This window comes from Arctopsyche grandis, chromosome 4 (genome assembly GCF_051622035.1).
Source record: "Arctopsyche grandis isolate Sample6627 chromosome 4, ASM5162203v2, whole genome shotgun sequence".
NCBI classification, from domain to species: Eukaryota; Metazoa; Arthropoda; class Insecta; order Trichoptera; family Hydropsychidae; genus Arctopsyche; species Arctopsyche grandis.
In genome coordinates, this window is record NC_135358.1 from 30,619,836 (window position 1) to 30,641,086 (window position 21,251).

General features: G+C 34.4%; 1 protein-coding gene across 1 annotated transcript; it reads right to left on the minus strand.

Moving 5' to 3' along the window:
- Positions 1-484: 484 nt before the first annotated feature.
- LOC143910818 (uncharacterized) lies at positions 485-13,266 on the minus strand. Its single transcript, XM_077429414.1, has 14 exons — positions 13,224-13,266; positions 9,315-9,453; positions 9,163-9,227; positions 8,101-8,239; positions 7,901-8,013; positions 4,313-4,447; positions 4,114-4,233; positions 3,815-4,031; positions 3,590-3,735; positions 1,959-2,483; positions 907-1,119; positions 770-832; positions 676-720; positions 485-567 (listed from the first exon to the last, which is right to left on the minus strand). The coding sequence occupies exons 1-14, from the start codon at positions 13,264-13,266 to the stop codon at positions 485-487; spliced, it is 2,046 nt and encodes a 681-aa protein (XP_077285540.1).
- Between the last annotated feature and the right edge of the window lie 7,985 nt (positions 13,267-21,251).

Sequence of the window (21,251 nt, forward strand, 5' to 3'; positions counted from 1 at the left end):
CTTAACAGTTCGTGAATATATTACTTTCAAATATAACATGTAAATTTTGTACAAAGTAATTTTCGCACCATGGACTATGCAATGACCCTTGATTGTTTACATTTCATTGTATTATTTATTTACATGAAATTAGTTACTAAATATAAATATAATATATATATATATATATATATAAATATGTATAAATAATATGCAAGAAATTTGTTTTATTGCTGTAAGAATGAAAGATATGATATTGTTTTTATACACATACATGTATAATATACATATATATGTATATATATAATTTTAATACATAATAAAATATGTGTTTATACATTTTACATAAACGTGCATCATTAGAATGCAAATATAATCAATAACAATAATGAGAAGTACAAGCATAGCATAGTATTGTATATAAATCTTCATTTGTCATTTTTTATTCAAATTAAAAAAAAGAAACATTCTTAATAAAATCAATCAATATTTCATTTGATAATAATTAGCCGGAGACAGATCCGTGTATTTTTTTTGTTAGCAAAGCTTTGAAACTGCTGTTAAATCTCCACACGGTGGAACCAGTCCCTCGCCGATTCATTTTACGTATAAATAAAATCATTGAAAAAGCTTATCATTTATATAAAACCTAATTAATTATTCATAAATACTATCATCACGTTCTTTTTTCATTACATGCTAAAATGCAATACATTCTATCGCTCAATGTAGCCGAATCATCTTGCAATTATTGAGTGTGATATAAACAATATGAGATGTGTAACAAAACAGTTTATAAGTGTTGGCCGGCCGCTGCCGATCACTACGGCCGAAGACGTCTCCACGCATTCACCTGAAAGCACAAACGAATCGAGTTGAACGTCATAATGTAACAAGTTTGAATGATTTTGAGTTGAAATATGTTACCGGAACTGGTGACGTTGAATACGAGAGCCCCGTCGACGCCGGGCCATAGATTTCTATCACAATTTTCAGACGTACGGGTGAAATGTATCGTTCTGTCGTTAGATTCTTTGTATATGAAGCAGTATCTTTTGGCTCCGATGGAATCTCTCGTCAACGGGGTAGTGATTAAAAAAGATGTGCCGTTATCAGTCCAACCGCCGTGACACGAATACGCTGAAAACAAGTTTGAATATTATTTTTACTTTATCTATATGTACGTAGTAACAATAGATGAAGTTTTGGGATCATTCGAAAATTCCAACTCGAGATTTTGACTTTCAACATTTAGAAAGGTCAAAAATGTTGCGGCCACTATTCTATCTACACCCCTGAACGTATCAAGCTGAATATTTATATTTGTATTATTTATGTACTAATTTAGAGCTGACAAGGTTTTTGTCAGAATTCGTAATACAGAAGTAGTATTTCTTTTTAAAACAATATTTCATTATTTTATTTTGACTTTTTAAATTATTTTGATTTTCTTGATATTTAATGTGTATAATAATTATAGTGATTTTAAGTAATAAAAAAAATTCGAACAAAATCCGACAAGCGGAAGTAGAACTTTTGTCTTGTGTAAGTTTCCCTACATTTGCGCTCAATTTGTATCGAAAATGCTCTCACAACCGGTATGTGTGAACGTGTATGTATGTTTAATTATCGACTTTTGTTTTGTGACCTTCTTATATTCCTCAAATGCATATATAAAGTCAGGTGTTGGTCACATCCAAATTTTTCAATTAAATCTATAATTTCAGTTTGAATAAATTTGTTGCTTCAGAAGTTGGACCTATTCTTGGATATATTTGAAGCGATAACACCAAAAAGTTCACTTTTAGTTTTGGAGATACGACCTAAACATCTTAGATGCCGATTAAACTAGTCAAATTAAAGATCTTTCATTTCATCAGTGTTTTCCAATTCTTGTTTGAGGTCGTTTAGACAAGAATAAGTCTAACTCTTAAGCACTAGATTATAAAGTATTCTCTGTTGATATGTATTTTTATTACCAGTTATGAATTCCTTATTGTCGCAAGAAGAGTGGAATTCCATGTTTTCGTGTGTGTTACATCCAATGTCGAGGGTTGAAAATTCACTGTTGATGCAAGTGCTCGTGTCTACGTTGCTGCTTGATCTCCGATTTCTGTAATTTCTCGACTGGGATTCGGCTAGTTTTGTGATGTTGCTAAATGTGGTGTTTTCGTGTTTGGTGATGTTCTGCGATGACACGGTGGTGTTTGATTTCGATGACATTTTTTGTTGAAGTCTTTCCCGCTTCAAGGTTTCTTTTGCGAATATTTTCTCTAGAAACTTTTGATATTTTCGTTTTCTCCGCTCGATGGTTACGAGCAGTTCGTCTTCGTCGTTTCTGATGGAGTGTTTGTGCTTTTTGTTGTAGTGTTTATGATGATTTTTCACACTTTCGTTTTTTATCGACGGCACTTCCAGCGATCTCGCATTCCTCTGATGAATTTTCAATCCGGCAATTGTAAACTTGCCGGAATAAGGACAGTCTTTGGCTTCTGGATTGCTTGCTGAAAAAATTAAAAATAATAATACAATTGGTGTTTTGCATTGATTAAATAAATAAAATAATCCAATGTCATCAAAAACATGTAATAAATGTTAAGTACTAGCCGGGGTAAGAATTCGGTGTGGTGAGATTCGATGACGATGATATGACGACGTGAGTGAGCGATTTTGCGATTAAATGCTACATGATTATAGTTCATTATGTAATAAACAAGAAACTTTCTTCTATATAATATAATATACTAGTGGTGTTACCAGGCTTCGCTTGGTATTTGTAATATAAACCACTTAAACATGGCTAATCTAATAGTAAACATTAATTTGTTTTCAAGGAACTTTTTTAACGAATCCGGAACTGGAGCTGAAACAGGAATCCGTATACGGAACTAAAAAAGAAATCCAGAAACGAAACAGAAATCGGGAACCGGAGCTGAAAAAGGAATCGGGAACCGGAACTGAAAAAGGAATCGGGATCCAGAACTCAAACAGAAATCGGGATCTGTAACTGAAAAAGGAATCGGGGTCCAGAACTGAAAAAGGAATCGGGAACCCGGAACAGAAAAAGAGTTCGGGATCCGGAATTGAAACAGAAATCGGGATCCGGAACTGAAAAAGAAATCAGGATGCGAAACTGTAAAAGGAATCGGAAATTGGAACTGAAAAAGGAATGGAAATCGTCATCATAGAAAATCTGATTTTTTCAATAACATCACAGATTCTACAAACCAAAACTAACATATGTACATACATACAAAGTCTCTTTAGAAATTATATATTAGAAGAGATAGATTAGATTAGATGTAAAAACGGACGTGATGTGTGTATGTATGTACATATGTGGCGGACGCGTGGACAAGTATGGAGATTTCAAAAAAACAAATTTTAGAATACCAAAAGTATATGTACTTTATGCATAGGGATGTGGCGTGACGACCGATCGTGTCAAGAAGACCCGGGGAAGTGGGGGGGGCGTGTGAAGCGTCTGACATGTGCTCTTGATATTGACAGTGCACTACACTGTGGCTAATATGTACATACAATATATGAACAAATTCGACTCGATATAGAGAAGCTTAAAAACAAATTTGCTTTTCCTTTTCATACTTACTGACAAGAGTGACATAGTGCAAAACACTTGGATTGAAATTCGCTGGAGAGCAAGCATCCTCAGCTCTATTCGTACCTCGTCCGGTTTGCATCTCTGTAACGTGAGCACTTCGACGATAAAACGCTACACATATAAACACACCAACACTGAAAAAAACAAAGATACATATATATAAACAATCGTATACTTGAAAATATGTACATATGTATATAAAACAGCATATACCAATGACGCTGCCAGTGCGCTACAAGAGCCACCGAAGTGTCCGTGATCGACGAAGATCTTATATGAGCACAGTGGACTTTGAATTCGCCGACCGAGCTGGTGATTCGCAACGTGTTGTTTTTCTGGTGGAATGAATACGTGCTGGAATAATCCAGCGTATGCCAATGACCAGGAAACGTCATCCACGATGGAAATCTACATTTCCAACTCGATGGCACTGAAATTTTGCAAAATTTTAAAAAGTCTGTCTAATATAATATTTAACTACATACTAAAAAAAATCTGTATCCAATGTTTACCTCGTTTCAGAGCCATAGTGCGAGATCCTTCAGTTGCACTCGATAGACCGTTACAGGTAGCGTCACCTGATTGAGCTATATTATATTCGATATCATCGTCTTGAACTAAAGCATGCGAATCTAAAATGGGTGAACGTGTTAAATCAATTCAAAATATGAACAAATAATGATAATTCATGGGAAAATAAAGTGTATTTACTTATTCCGTTAGTTTTTTCGTATACAAAACATCGATAGCGGTCTTCATTGCTCATTGCATGATTATGATGCACTCTACCGACTAAATATCTTTGACTGCCTTCCTTCCACGTAGCTAAGCATTCTAATTCTTCAACTGAAAAATTAAATTTGTAAATCAACCTCATATAAATTTATTGAAGTTTGGGACCATTTTGGCATTACAGGAGTTCATAATGCGCCACAATGGTCGAAAAAATACAGAAAGATGAGACAAATAAAAATATATATGTATGTGGTTGAGATTCCTGACTGATGACGCTCTTCAGGACCACGGTTGGGATGTGGCGGTTTAGGTGAAGATCAAACACGTGCGTTTTCAGTCATGTTGTTTATTAAGACGATACGTGCGGAGGTTTAACGACCAACCGCACGGAGCGCAGGTCCAACTGCGACTAACCGTTATATCCTTATGGGCATGCTTGGGTATAATTCCCTTGAACTTCAGAGAAACTTCTCATTAATTCGTTTCGTTTTCCTGCTCTTACGTGGTAATACGTCATGCCCGTTGTTGCTGGAGCAGTTGGGACTTTATGTCCCTAATCACTATGTGCGTGGTAGACATCATCATTTGCTGGCTGTACCTCCTGCCCGCACAGCTCTTTTTCGAATGGTTCCTATTCCAAGAGCTATTCGACTTCTTAATGAAATCGTTGCTGCCGAGACTGAATGTGATATTTTCCACCTTAGTGAGCGTAAATTGTCGGAAATTACTCTAACCCATTTATCTGGTAGTCTGTGCTCATCATTGTTTTCATGATTGATTGTGATTTATGAGTGTAATTTTGATTAACTCTCTTCCATTTGGGCCTTACAGGGATGTTTTGTATTTGTAGTTGTTTCTTACATATTTGTTGAAACTGGCTGTAGGTGCAAGGCATTCCTTATGCTATATTTTTTATTTGATATTTTTACTTTATCTGTTATTATTAAATGCTATTTTTTATGTTTATGTATGGATGTATTTATGTTTATGTTCAAATGTATTTTTTTATTATGTATAATTGATGAGTATATTATTTTCGTTATGTATTAATTTATGTTTAATTGTTATTTTTTTTTTTGTGTTATATTTTTTGACCATTGTGGCGCTTTAGGAATTCCTGTTATGCCACAATGGTTTGTTTAGAATAAAATAAATAAATAAATAAATCTCTGCCCCTTTTCATCCCCTTCTCACAATCAGTCGTAACATACTCTTTCTCAGCCATAGCCCATACATCAGCCTTTCGTTCAATTCCAACCCTACATGTATGTACATACATACATATATACGCAGACAAAAAATACATTTATACATAATCATAAACAAAACAATAGCAGATAAAGTAAAATTATCAAATAATAAAATATAAAGTAAGGAATGTCTTGTACCTACATATGTATAGCCAGCACCAATATACATAAGAACCAGAATCAAATACAAAACATCCCTGCGAGCCCCAAAACGAAGAAAGAAGATCAAAATTCCACTCATACACCACATTCAAGTATGGAAATAATGATGAGCGCAGGCTACCAGACAAATAGGTTAAAATAATCTCCGATAACCTACGCTTACTACGGTTGAAACTATCACAATCAGGCTCAGCAACAACGATTTCAGTGAGAATTCGGATAGCTCTTGGAATAGAAGCCATTCGATAAAGAACTGTGAGCGAGCAGGAGGTACAACTATCAAATGATGATGTCTACCACGTACATCAGCCGTTTCCAAACTGGGAGGCGCGCCTCCCTGGGGAGGCGCGGACTATTGCCAGGGGAGGCGCCAAAACTTTTTGATAAAAAAATAATTTTCATACCAAAATATCTACAAATAAATAAAACTTCATATCGTAGCTTAACAGTAAAAATTCAATGCATGAATGTTTATTTTTATTTTTCTTTTATTTTTATATACACATTTAATTAGCAACCTTTCTCGAAGAAAACTAACATGAAGAGGCACATTTGTGGACGAACGATAATTTTATTGTTAAACTTGCCTATTTGGTTGAAATTTTTGGAAAATTGAGCGGTTTAAATAAATCAATGCAGGGATTACAAATACATCCACTTGTTCAAAAAGACAAAGTAAAAGCTTTCATTAAAAAGTTGAAGTTATGGAAATCAAATTTACAAAAGAATGAGTTGGATATGTTTTCACTTTCCAAATATTTCTGGGCCACAGCCAATATTGAAGCAAGTAAAAATCTTTTTACTGAGCACTTGGATGGTTAAGTGCTGCATTTTTCCAATTATTTCAAAGACCTTGATTTCTCAAAGTTTTTGTGTATACAGAATCCATTTAACTACAATGAAGAAGATGAATTCGAACTGACAACCATCGAAAAAGAAAAATTGATAGAATTATCATGCGATAGCTCACTAAAACAAAAGTTTCAAAATGAAACCATAATAAAATTTTGGATGAATCTTAGTGGAGAGTATGAATCTTTGTATTGCAAAGCAATGCAAGTGCTTCTACCGTTTGTAACCAGTGCCGGTTTTAGGAGGGGGCTGGGTCAGGCGTCGCCCGAGGGCGCCAAATAAGTTAGGGCGCCGCTCGATGCGTCAAAGGCCCTTTAAATTTTAAAATTAGAGCGCCAAAAGCCATACAAAATTTTAGATTAGAGCGCCAAAGGCGAAATTTTTTTCTAAGGGTGTTTAGAAAAAATTGCCCGGGGACCTCATTGGGTGTAAGACCGGCACTGTTTGTAACGTCTTATTTATGCGAAACGGGCTTTTCGGCACTAGCTGCAATGAAAACCAAATATCGAACCAGGTTAATAGTCGAAAAGGAGTTACGAGTGGCACTCTCCATATTGCCCCCAAGATTTGATAAACTTTGTGCCAATAAACAACATGTGTTAGATGTAGTTTAATTAGTAATTTAATATAAAAATAAATATACGTGTTCGTATAAATTTATGTTATAGCAAAACCTTTTTATTATTCTATCTATTGTAGTGCTCAGTATTTTTTTTTTAAATAAAGATTTATTATTTAAAACGTGTCTATATTATTATATCTATTAAAAAATAAAAGGTAGGGAGGCGCGGAAAAAAAAATTTTTTTTAGGGAGGTGTAGTAGCATAAAGTTTGGAAACCGCTGACGTACATAATTATTAGGGACATAAAGTCCCAAATGTTCCAGCAACGACAGGCATTACGTATTACCACGTAGAAGCTGGAGAACAAAATGAATTAATGAGAAGTTCAAGGGAATTATACCCAAGCATGCCCAAAAGGAAAGGAGTAAGGTAGAGCTATGGGTAATACCCATACTCTTTCCGATATAGGAAACGAAGAAATGCTTTTTGCAATTTTTTAATCATTAGAGAGTAGTTTGCTTCGTGCGTATTCCACACAATCGCATTATACATAAACACTAACTTGCTTCTCACAAGCGAGAAGATAATATAAATATCGTCAGTGGAAGAAAATCTATATATTGACATGTTTGAAATTGAATATTGAATCTTCGATTTCCGAGTTATGATGAGAAGTGTATTTTATAATATACATATTAAGCTTAGTATTATAATGCAGCGTAGATTTTAAATAATACCTGTGCTTTCTGATCCGTATACATCTGGACACGCTTGAAAGTTCCAAAGCAATCGAGATTCTTCCGTGCAACTTTCGATAGATGATACTGGATTTCTACATTCACCGTGTCCTCTGAAAAGACAAATTTATAAAATATTTTAGTTTGTATCAAATAAAGCATTCTTACATGTACTATGTAATTAAATAAAAATAGAATACCTATTATATGTAAATGAAAATGGTCCTCTGAGTGGACAAGAAACGGGAGAAGCGTTTTCCCTAAACATAGAATAAAGAAGCGCATCGCCAGTGATAAGAGAACATAAATTTGGTAAAGCTTCTCGGGTATGGCAAAAAGCTGTAAAAAAACAAACACATTTATAAGGATTAATAATGTAGCCCCACAGTCGATGCGATTCGTCTACCAATTAGTTGCACAACAAACTAGTAGGTGGCAGGTCTTTAAGTATTCAAAATATTATTAACCCTTTGAGTGCTGACGTCTTTTCTGTTGAAAGCCCGTCACGCTGAACATTTCCAACTAGAATTATTTAGAAATCGAATAGAAAGCGGGTATAAAAATTGTAGCTAATCCAAACAAACCCTAGATAACTACCGCCGAGGATTTCAAGTTTTGTAAAGTTGTGTTTATACTCTCTAATATATCTTGCAACAATATAAAATAAACAAAACAAGTCTATCAATGAATGTATTTTTCCAAAAGTAGTTCCATCTTCTTCTTTGTTGTTAAAATGTAATGCTCACAATCTAAAATACTCGGCAGTTATGGATTTTCATCGGGAAATTCTGCTATGGTTATAAATTTTAGAAATTCCGGTGTAAACGAGTCTTTATAAACATTGACACGGATTACACGACCCATGTTCAATGCTACCTGGAAAGGCTTAGCAGGTAGCATTCTTGTTTACCTTGTACATGTTTAAAATACAACACCTATCGGCGTCTTACAAGCTTATGGACATTATAAAAGTTGACAAAATGAATGACAGGGATTACACGACCCATGTTCAATGCATTTTTTTTCAATGCTACCTTTAAAGGCTTAGCAGGTAGTATTCTTATAAACTTTGTACATGCTCAATATACAAGGCCTATCGACGTTTTGCAGGCCCATGGACTTTTGAGCAAAACGCCGATCAGCGTTGGTCAGCATTCAAAGGGTTAAGCATTGAGCCAGATATTTCAGCTTTATTACGAAGGTCAAAACCTAAATAGTTGTTTGTTCAAAAAATTAGGCGATTAAGTAAAATTAATACTCACTTTCTTTGTATTGCAAAACATTTATATGTTTTTCGTGAATAACCACACATTTATAACATTTTTTTCTGAAAAAACAATTAAAAAAGGCATTATAATATTATGGATTATTTTTGGAATTATTTTATAATAAAGTGTCATTAAAATGAACTCACTCGTCCACCAGAAGAAATTTGTCACCTTCTGATGAAAGGCACTTTCCTTTGCTCGATAGTCTATCGCCTTCAATGACAATTTGTTGGGTGACCCCAGATTGAAACCACCGACCTGACCATTTTGATGGAAATGTACAACCTGCTTGCAAAAAAAAGAACAATATTAATATTATATATTCGTTCATTCATTTCAATATATATGAAAAAAGTTAAAAATAAAAATCAATATTGGACAATGATTCTAATTAAGTTTAAGAATCTCCGAAGTGAGCTTTCAATTGTCTTGTCGAGAAGGGAGGCGAGCCTTGAATATAAAACAGACGTAATAGAATCAAACGTCAAACTCGATTCTGCCGAAAATCAAACAAACAAAAAGAGTGGGAAAATATGACTAGGGAAAATTAGGTCACAATCAGTCGACGGTAATTGTTTTGTCGAATTTTTTAAAATACGAACTACATACGTATCTAATTCAGTACATTTGTAGAAAAAAGGCTAAATTTCGTATCATCGAGGTTTCATTTTCATCACAGTACGATTAGGTTGGCAATTCGGATTAACTTTTGACATGTGCGAGTGGGCCATTTTGTATCTTATGCTATTTAATTATATTTTTATGATAATTAAATTAGGAAAAAACTCTTCATATTTAATATGTATATGTATGTATATGTACATACATACGTATGCAGAAAAGATTTTGTAAAATAAAATAAATACGATTGAACGAGTAGGGGAAAATCAAACATCGAATGGGAATAATTGTGTTTTTATGATGAAATAAAAAATAAATTATATTTATTATATAAAGTCACATAAAATTAGATATACTTTTGTTAAAATAAATTATAATGAAAAATTACAATTTATTAAATTATCGATTAGTAATACACAGCCTGTGGTCTGAGGGCCGCATGCGTCTCTTTAACGGCAAATTTTCAACTTTCAAACGGAAATACACTTATAAAATATATGTACATATAATATGATTTTTACTTTATCTATGTACATACGTAGTTTTTTAATACCTACATATTATTTAACATATATGTATGATGCATTCGAAGTGTATTTTCAGTTCTGATATATTACAATTGGCGTTTTAGGTCATTCATATTCGAATACAATTCAACTAGTAAATTATATCTCTACAAGCGCAAATATACTTTCAACAATTTGCGCCAATTGTATGTAATATAACAGTTGAGTATTGACAGCCCCGATGTTTTTACGAATGCTTTAGAATTCAATAATGCGTTAATATTAGCTAGATATTACGAATAAAGGTAATGAGTGCCTTATTACGATAATTCTAAGGGCCGGGCCGCACCGTGCAACTTTGTCGGCCGACTTGTTGCGCGACACGAAAAAATGTATGGAAATGTGTGCGATAAACAAGTTGACGAGTGTGGCATGTCCCATCTACCTGCATGCATTGGTCTGGTCGTCCTCAACCAAGTTGTTCGCGAGTTGAGCGGTGCGGCCCGGCCCTAAGAATGTGTTCAAAACAAAAATGTGACTTTCCAATTTCAATTTACTAGTCAAGTGACGTTTTCTCGAAAACCTAACCTCTCCATCTAACCCGGTACCAGTATTAATAATTTAATACTACAATATTATATTACAATAATTATAATATTAAAACTGAAAATAAACTTCAACTATAACGGTAGTTGATACCAGGCTAGGTGGAATATACTCCAACCAGTCAAAATTAATATTTACAACTAGAAGATACACTTCAACTGTAAAATATGTATATTCGCCATATTAATCAACTTACGTGGGTTTTATTCCAACAAGTCAAAATATATTACAACTGAAAATAAACTTCAACTATAACGGTAGTTGATACCAGGCTAGGTGGAATATACTCCAACCAGTCAAAATGAATATTTACAACTAGAAGATACACTTCAACTGTAAAATATGTATATTCGCCATATGAAACAACTTACATGTGTTTTATTCCCAACTAGTCGAAATATATTACAACTGAAAATAAACTTCAACTATAACGGTAGTTGATACCAGGCTAGGTGGAATATACTCCAATCAGTCAAAACATATACACAACTAGAAAATACACTTTAACTGTAACATATGTATATTCGCCATATGAATCAACTTACGTGGGTTAAATTCCAACAAGTCAAAATACATATATTACAACTGAAAATAAACTTCAACTATAACGGTAGTTGATACCAGGCTAGATGGAATATACTCCAACCTGTCAAAATGTATATATACAACTAGAAGATACACTTCAACTGTAACATATGTATATTCGCCATATGAATCAACTTACGTGGGTTTTATTTCAACTAGTCGAAATATATTAAAACTGAAAATAAACTTCAACTATAACGGTAGTTGATACCAGGCTAGGTGGAATATACTCCAACCAGTCAAAACATATACACAACTAGAAAATACACTTTAACTGTAACATATGTATATTCGCCATATGAATCAACTTACGTGGGTTTTATTACAACTAGTCAAAATATATTAGTCTAGAGGTAGGACCGGAAGCGCGCCGTCTATTGTTCCATTATTGTAAATGCTTTGTAAAAAAGGTTCGGCAAATCTTTAACAATGCATTTACAACATATGAACAATGAACAGCGCGCTCTGGGTCCGCTCTTTATATATTACAACTGGAAAAAAACTTCAACTATAACGGTAGTTGATACCAGGCTAGGTGGAATATACTCCAACCAGTCAAAATGAATATATACAACTAGAAGATACACTTCAACTGTAACATATGTATATTCGCCATATGAATCAACTTACGTGGGTTTTATTTCAACTAGTCGAAATATATTAAAACTGAAAATAAACTTCAACTATAACGGTAGTTGATACCAGGCTAGATGGAATATACTCCAACCTGTCAAAATGTATATATACAACTAGAAGATACACTTCAACTGTAAAATATGTATATTCGCCATATGAATCAACTTACGTGGGTTTTATTCCAATAAGTCAAAATATATTACAACTCAATATAAACTTCAACTATAACGGTAGTTGATACCAGGCTAGATGGAATATACTCCAACCTGTCAAAATGTATATATACAACTAGAAGATACACTTCAACTGTAACATATGTATATTCGCCATATGAATCAACTTACGTGGGTTTTATTACAACTAGTCAAAATATATTAGTATATTACAACTGGAAATAAACTTCAACTATAACGGTAGTTGATACCAGGCTAGATGGAATATACTCCAACCTGTCAAAATGTATATATACAAGTAGAAGATACACTTCAACTGTAACATATGTACATATATTCGCCATATGAATCAACTTACGTGGGTTTTATTCCAATAAGTCAAAATATATTACAACTCAATATAAACTTCAACTATAACGGTAGTTGATACCAGGCTAGATGGAATATACTCCAACCTGTCAAAATGTATATATACAACTAGAAGATACACTTCAACTGTAACATATGTATATTCGCCATATGAATCAACTTACGTGGGTTTTATTTCAACTAGTCGAAATATATTAAAACTGAAAATAAACTTCAACTATAATGGTAGTTGATACCAGGCTAGGTGGAATATACTCCAACCAGTCAAAAAAAAAAAATATATATATACAAATAGAAGATACACTTCAATATCCGGACTTATTCGAAAGAAGCACACATTTAAATGTTTTCATTCGAGTACTACTTACATACTTATTTTTGTATCCACGAAAGAGCTTTGCAGAGATACCTTAGTGAAAGTGATTAATATTTTGTTTAGTTTAGAAGGAGGGAGACTTCAGAAAAAAATGAACATATGACAAGAGTACGCCATGAGATAGATTAGACATAAGTCAACTTAACGAGGCGTACACACACACACACACGTTCCGAGATTAACTTCTACCTTTAATCCTACCAACTTCCGTTCCAGACCCCAACATAACTAAAGTCTGAACGAATTAAAAGCGGACGAGAAGAAACATAAAAAAAAACCACTGAAAATATAATATTATGATTGGAGCGCGTTAAAACGGCTCGTATGTAATGGCGATTATGTGCCGGGTCCAATTATGGTGGATTTATGTAATTGTCCAAAAATATCAAAAGGCCTTATCTTGTCAAGTCGTAAAAAGCGAGAGAGACGGCCGCCGGGGTCATCGAGGATTAAGGCAGGTCAGTAGTGCTTAATTTAACCGAAAAACCCCTCATCAGTAACTCGGCCAGATAAATAGGCTTTTTAGGGTTGCCGTCAAATGAACTCGTCTCGAGAAATATGAACTGCCCCGAACGCCCGATAAGCGAAATTAATGTAATTCTTACGAATATAGCGCTTTATTTACTTCCTTTTTTTCATTCGAGCAATGAAAGTGTTCCGAGAATAAAAGCAATTTATCATTGACACCATTATTTATCCAAGGTCAATTTGTGATTGTTATCTTTATGAATTATTGAAGATTTTTTTTCAAAAAAAAAAAAAAAAATTCGGTATCTTTTTTATTCTCGAACATATCGATCAATTTTCACCAAATTTTGCACATTTTATTTTTTATTTTTATTTCATAGAACATGAACACTCGACTTTACAGATCGCTCCAAAGCGACGAGTGCAATTAGATCTGGGCCACACGACCAGAAAAATATATGGAAATGTGAGCGACAAAGAAGTTGATGGGTGTGGCATCTAACTCAACCAAGTCGCTCGCAAGTTGCACGGTGTGGCCCGGCTCTTATACAGATACAATACTTCCAAGATCCAAGTATAATGGTGTTCCTTTATTGTTCGCTTGTCCGGAGCATATTAGAATTTGGGTCTGTAATTTGGAGTCCCACTGAAATTAAATTCTCTCTCTTGATAAAAAGAGTTCAAAAAAAGTTTTATATGAGGAAATATTATTTTACCCCTATTTATTTCCCACTGCCTTTTTACAAGGTATGCTAGGCTTTGACTCACTATCTCCGAGAAGAATTATTGCCATTTCCAAATATTTCTTTGGAGTACCAAAGGGAAGAATTCATAAGGAATAGGCTGAGAGATAGGAAAGGAGGAGCCAATTTTACAGGAATCGTTTCAATGAAAATCAGAAAAATTGAACTCACAAATTATAGGTGACATATTTTATAGGAGGGATGTTAGCCAATTTTTTCCGGGAACCATTTCAACAATGAAATCAGAGAAAATTGGCAAACTCTGATAGGAAACGATCAACCTGGAGTAACAAATCCAGGTCTGACCAACAGCATACTCTGAAAAATTAATTTTCACTCGAGGCTCGGCCTTGGGATCGAACCCGGCGCTTCTCGACGCTAAGCAGAAGCTTAACGAACGAGCTATGCTGCTTTTGACGAACCGTTTTAACAATGATCAGATAAAATTGGCAAACTCTGATAAGAAACGATCGACCTGGAGCACACATATCCAAGTCTAACCAGCAGTATTAAAGATTAGCACGGGAACGAACCCAGTAATCTCTCGGTGCTAAACATAAAAGCAACCACCGAGCCATACTGCAGGCATATGTCCTGTTTTTTGAAAAAAAAATATGGTCAGCCAGCAGCATAGCTCGTTTGTTAAGCTTCTGCTTAGCGTCGAGAGGCGCCGGGTTCGATCCCATGAGCTGACCTCGATTTTAAATAATTTTTCGGAGTATATCTGTAGTGCTGCTGGTCAGACTTGGATATTTGTGACTCCAGGTCGATCGTTTCCTATCAGAGTTTGCCAATTTTCTCTGATTTCATTGTTGAAACGGATCCCGTTTAAAAATAAGCTAAAAATCCTTCCTACCTACTATGTCACCACTATTTGAGTGTGATTAATGTACAATTCATAGATGTCTCGTTAATTTGCGAATTTTTTAAGTGTTTCGTAAATTAACGATATGTAATAAAAAAATGCTGCATTGTAATTTGTAATTGGCCAGGAAGGCGCATTGGGGTTTACCTGTAAGGCCTTCCTGGTATATATGTTACACCGAATCCATGAAATTGTCTATTACAAGCGTTCGGCAAGAGAATTGCCGAATGCGTGAAAAATGCAAGCACGTTGCCCAGTTCACGGATTCCGTAAATTCTTTGCCGAATGCGTGAACTGGACAGCGTGTTATATTATAACCAAGTGTCAAAGTGACAGCTGAATAAGGATGTTTAATTTAGTTTAATTTACATATTATTATGTATAATATGACTACATACATATGTTTTACTGTTAAAATATTGATCAAAATGTATAAAAATGGCATTAATTTATGTATAAGTCATATGAGATGATCGAAACATATGTATGTAGTCATATTATACATAATAATATGTAAATTAAACTAAATTAAACATCCTCATTCAGCTGTCACTTTGACACTTGTCCACGCTGTCCACTTCTAAAAAACAACACCGGAGCGCTGCTGTCTATTTGCCGACTCCATGCTTTGAGCAGACAAATTCTTGCCGAATACACGCATTCGCCAAAAATTTGCCAAATCCGTGAACTGGGCAACATGCTTGCATTTTTCACGCATTCGGCAATTCTCTTGCCGAATGCGTGTAATAGACAATTTCACGGATTCGGTGTAACATATATATATATATATATATATATATATATATATATATATATATATATATATATATATATATATATTTTTATTTTATTTTTTTTTTTTCTGAAGAAAAGGATCTTTGATCAATGCGTTTTGCCAGTGATGACGTATGGATGTGAAACCTGGACACTGAACGCCAAGATGCTAAATAAAATCCAATGCACTCAAAGTAGTATGGAACGCTGTATGCTTGGCATAACGAGAAAAGACAGAAAGCGGAACACGTGGGCGAGAAGCATGACAAGGGTAGTGGACATAGTGGATAGAGTGAAGAGATTGAAATGGCAATGGGCGGGTCACGTAGCTAGGAGGATGGACGAAAGGTGGACAAAAGAAGTGCTTGAATGGTACCCGAGAGAAGGCAAAAGAGTAAAAGGAAGACCGCAAGGAAGATGGGTGAACGAAATTAGAAAAATGTGCGGAATGACATGGATGAGTGTTGCGCAAAACAGAGACGAGTGGAAGCGTGTTGGAGAGGCCTTCATCCAGCAGTGGATGGCGAATGGCTGTAAATGATGATATATATATATATATATATATATATATATATATATATATATATATATATATATATATATTTTTATATATATATATATATATATATATATATATATATATATATATATATATATATATATATATATATATATATGTAAAAAAATAAAGAAATAAATAGGCTTCTAAGAAACCTTTTTTTGAACTCTTTCTATCAAGAGAGAGAATTTAATTTCAGTGGTACTCTAAATTACAGACCCAAACTATAATATGCTCCGTACAAGCGAACAATATAGCAACACCATTATACTTGGATCTTGGAAGTACATAGTGAGCATTGGAAGTAGTGAATATATACATATACATAGGCATAGACACGAGTTACATTCGACCCTTAAGAATAGTAACGATCAGATAAGACAAAAATTGTGAAAGGCGTGCATTCGAGGCACGCACGATCCGCTAGATTTGTTCTGGTCTTTCTAGGAAATGGTAGTTGTGTGCACGAGTTGACGAAATAAATTGCACGTCCGTCCGGATAAAAGCGATCTGTCAAAATCACGTGCAGGCGACGTCACCGTTCGATATTTCAGCTGAAAAAGCTGAAGCGTTCCACATCATTTTTCTTCCATTACTTAGCCCAGACAAATCCATAATGCGTACCCGTTATGACACTTTATATACACGCATCAAGTTTTCATTCGTATTTCATACATTGGTTTTATTTATAAGATCACATAGAATTCGACCACGTAATAAGCGCTCGCTGTCACGTTCCAATGAAAGATTAAATAATCTTTTTTTTTTAACTACTTTTATTTTACATATATACCAGGAAGGCCTTACAGGAAAATCCCAATGCGCCTTCCTGGCCAATTACAAATACAAATGCAGCATTTTTTTATTATAAGTCGTTGAATTGCCAGACACTGAAAAAACTCGCAAATTAACGAGACATCTATGAATTGTACATAAATTTTTATTGTACATCCATCAAATTTCAAATAGTGGTGACATAGTAGGTAGGAAGGATTTTTTTTAGCCAATTTTTTTTTTCCGGGAACCGTTTCAACAATGAAATCAGAGAAAATTGGCAAACTCTGATAGGAAACGATCAACCTGGAGTCACAAATCCAGGTCTGACCAACAGCATACTCATTTCATTCATTTTCATTCAGGGATAGAACCCGGCACCTACTTGACGATAAGCAGAAGCTTAACGTCCGAGCTATGCTGTTGGCTACTTGGTTAACTTACCAAGATTACTTTATTATTATTAAAACGTTATATTTATCTTATTGGTAGAATTTAATTATGGAACGGAGAATTTAAGATATGAGATACGTCGAACTGTTTCACTTTGACTTTGTTCTGCTGCTGATGTGTTGACTGCTACTCTCGGAGTCTCGATGGTGATGACTACCACCCTCGGAGTCTCAATGGTGATGACTAGAGGTAGGATATTTACAGTGCTATCCATTGTTCGGCAAACCTTTAACAATGCATTTACAACCTTTGAACAATAGACGGCCCCCTCAGGCTCCGGTGACTAGTGATGACTAGACTGCAGATAGAGCGTGCTTTTTCCAGGAATCGGGGCGGTTTGGCTCTATTTACAAAGTTAGAGTGCAAAAAAAAGGTTCGGCAAACCTTTAACAAAGCATTTACAACAATTGAACAATGAACGGCGCGCTTTGGGTCCGCAGTCAAGTGATGACTAACTTAGGGCGAAATCACACAGCGCTGTATGTGGGATGTTTTTTAGACATATATAAAAAACGTGGCATACCTGGCACGTATACCATGAAAGTCCGTCCGGCCGGCCGAACGATCTTTAGACTATTTTCGGTCAAATTGTATGGTTTTATTTATCCTTGCTTGACAGTGATCGATAATGGTTTTAAGAAATATAGGAGAACTTGTCGACGTACCACATACCACGCTGTGTGATTTCGCCCTTAAATTCTAACAGTAATGAGTTTTTACTCTTCTTTAAAACGTTAAGTGTTGAAGACACGTGTCGTACAATTTTGGTTAGTCGGTGTTTAAGGTGTGCTATAAATCAATGGTGTTACTTATTAAATTAGGTGTGCCACAAATCAATGATGTGTTTTATCCCTACTGGTAAGTCGACTACATTGATAAGCGAGGTACATATGTAACAGCGCATATACATAGAAAAAAACCTGCATATGTACATATGAACCGTTATGTTTGAAAGTGGCGGAAGTAAAATTTTCAGTTCCAAAAACACTATTTTTGTTTGACTTAATTCACAAATTGTTATCACTTATTTTAATTCGATATGTCCATGTTCTCGGAAAAGAAGAATAAACGTATTGTAGTATTTTATTTTGTAACTCAATGTTAAAATTTAAAGTCGAATATATTGGCTCAATAGTAAGTAACGTGTTCCGAGTTGTTGGTAGGAGGCGTACGGGTTCGAGACCCACATGGGATGAAATTTTTTCTAATGTGTCTGTAGGTTATTATTAGACACCGGAATCTGAAGGGGCTGTTGATTGTAAATGCATTGTTAAAGGTTTGCCGAACCTTTTTTACAAAGGATTTACAACAATGGAACAATAGGCGGCACGTTTCCGGCCCCTTCAGATTCCGACCTCTAGTTATTATTAGACACCGGATAGTCACAGTGCTATCCATTGTTCCATTTTTGTAAATCCTTTGTAAAAAAGGTTCGGCAAACCTTTAACAATGCATTTATAACCTTTGAACAATAGGGCAATACGCGGCACCTTCTGGGTCCGGTGACTAGGTATTATGTATAATATATCAGCGGTTCCTAACCCGTGGTACGCGTACCACTTGGTGGTACGTGGTTCATGGTTGGTGGTACGCGAAAAAAAATCAGTAATGGCGGACATGCAAGAATGAATGATTTACAATCATAAATAGATTATTATATATGTATATTTTTTATATATGTAATTAATAAACATTATCTTAATTAATCTTAGTCAACGTCAATATGTACAGTCGATGATAAAAAATAACGGCAATTGATATCGTTTTATAAAAGACAAACATAGAAATAGATTTAATGCATCTCGCATCATTTGAACCAAATTTTAAAAAAAGTTCCTCGAAACAAGACAAGAATTTCATTAAATTTATTTTGTGAGAAGAAAAGAAAATATATTATATGTACTTTGTAATGTTGTCTTTTTATTAAAACAACTTATCAATAATAGAAGTATGTCAATAATATAATGTATGTAGATAAATATATTAAATAATCAATATATGTATTAAACTTTGAGATAATTGTGACTCCGCAAATAACATAATTTCCATAACATATAAAAAAAGTCGAATTTTCGAACGATCACAAAACTTCATCTATTCTTATTACTAAAGGCCGGATAACCAGGGTGCCGTTCATTGTTCAAAGGTTGTAAATGCATTGTTAAAGGTTTGCCGAACCCTTTTTACAAAGCATTTACAACAATTGAACAATGAGCAGCGCGTTTTGGGTCCGTACTCTACTTATTACTAGTCACCGGACCCAGAAGGTGCCGCGTATTGTTCAAAGGTTGTAAATGCATTGTTAAAGGTTTGCCGAACCTTTTTTACAAAGGATTTACAATGATGGAACAATGGATAGCACTGTGACTATCCTACCTCTACTTATTACATATGTGCGTAGTATGTACATAGATAAAGTAAAATAGATATGTACGTATGTACATATATAGAGTAAAGATGGTGAGTGGTTGAATCCGGATACGAAAAATCCGGACAGGAAAATGCGTATTCGCAAAAACCGCACTGCGAAAATATAATGTACAATTTACGTGTACTTTTCGATGTTAGAATTTTAGTTGTACTATTTAATTAGTTTAGCATATTCACTTAATTATTCAATCTTTCACATTAATTATTATTTAATATTAATATTAATTTCATATTAATTAATTATTTAATCTTTCATATTTATTCACTTCGGGTATCTTCATTGTTTAAAACTCCTATTTTTCTATTCCGATATTAATATTGTTTTTTCTTACTGTCCTATTTTATTATGGTTTATTGGTCCTTGCGGCCGTATATGTACATATAAATAAATATTCACACTTCTTTAAGTATATTTTTGTAAATCAATTTTTGGTCAACTTTTTGCATTCGCATTTTTCGTGAGCAGTTCTATTCGATTGTATGTACATATGTATGTAAGAACTCATAGATATTTTTGATAAACTATGAAATCTGACACTACATAGAGACGAAATCGTTATGGGGTAGGCGTTGTCTCACAATGCAATTTCAGATTTGTACGTAAATTATGGGTTATGTATGTATGTATTATATGTCGGCTCACGTGATTAATAATGGTCGATCGGATCGGTGAGTGTCTATGCAAATATAAGCAGAAAGGGTGGAAGGGAATTTTATGGGTCGTTGCACAGCCACCGGAACCACAGGGACCAAAGTGAGACGCAAGAACAAACATTTTATGCTGCGAATAAGAAATGTAGAGGTGTTGGGAAATGATGTATGGCCGAGGTGTCCAGAGGCGTAGTAACGATTTTGGCAAAGTATAATATATCAGAGTGCCCTTCCCAGGTGTCAGATTTTCAATTTTCAAATTGTAGATAAACACTGAATACTAGAATCACACCAAAACTTACAAACAAAATTGCGATCTGAAAGCTGTGCTCATCTGGAAATTTTTAATTTTGATAATCATCATCGTCTAATCAGGATTTCAACTAGAAAATTATTCAGTGTATTATCTTTTACGGATACTTTTACTGAACATTATCTATCACAGATCTGAAAGAACATGGGTAAATAGTGGTCTAAAAACACAAGTAATAGTA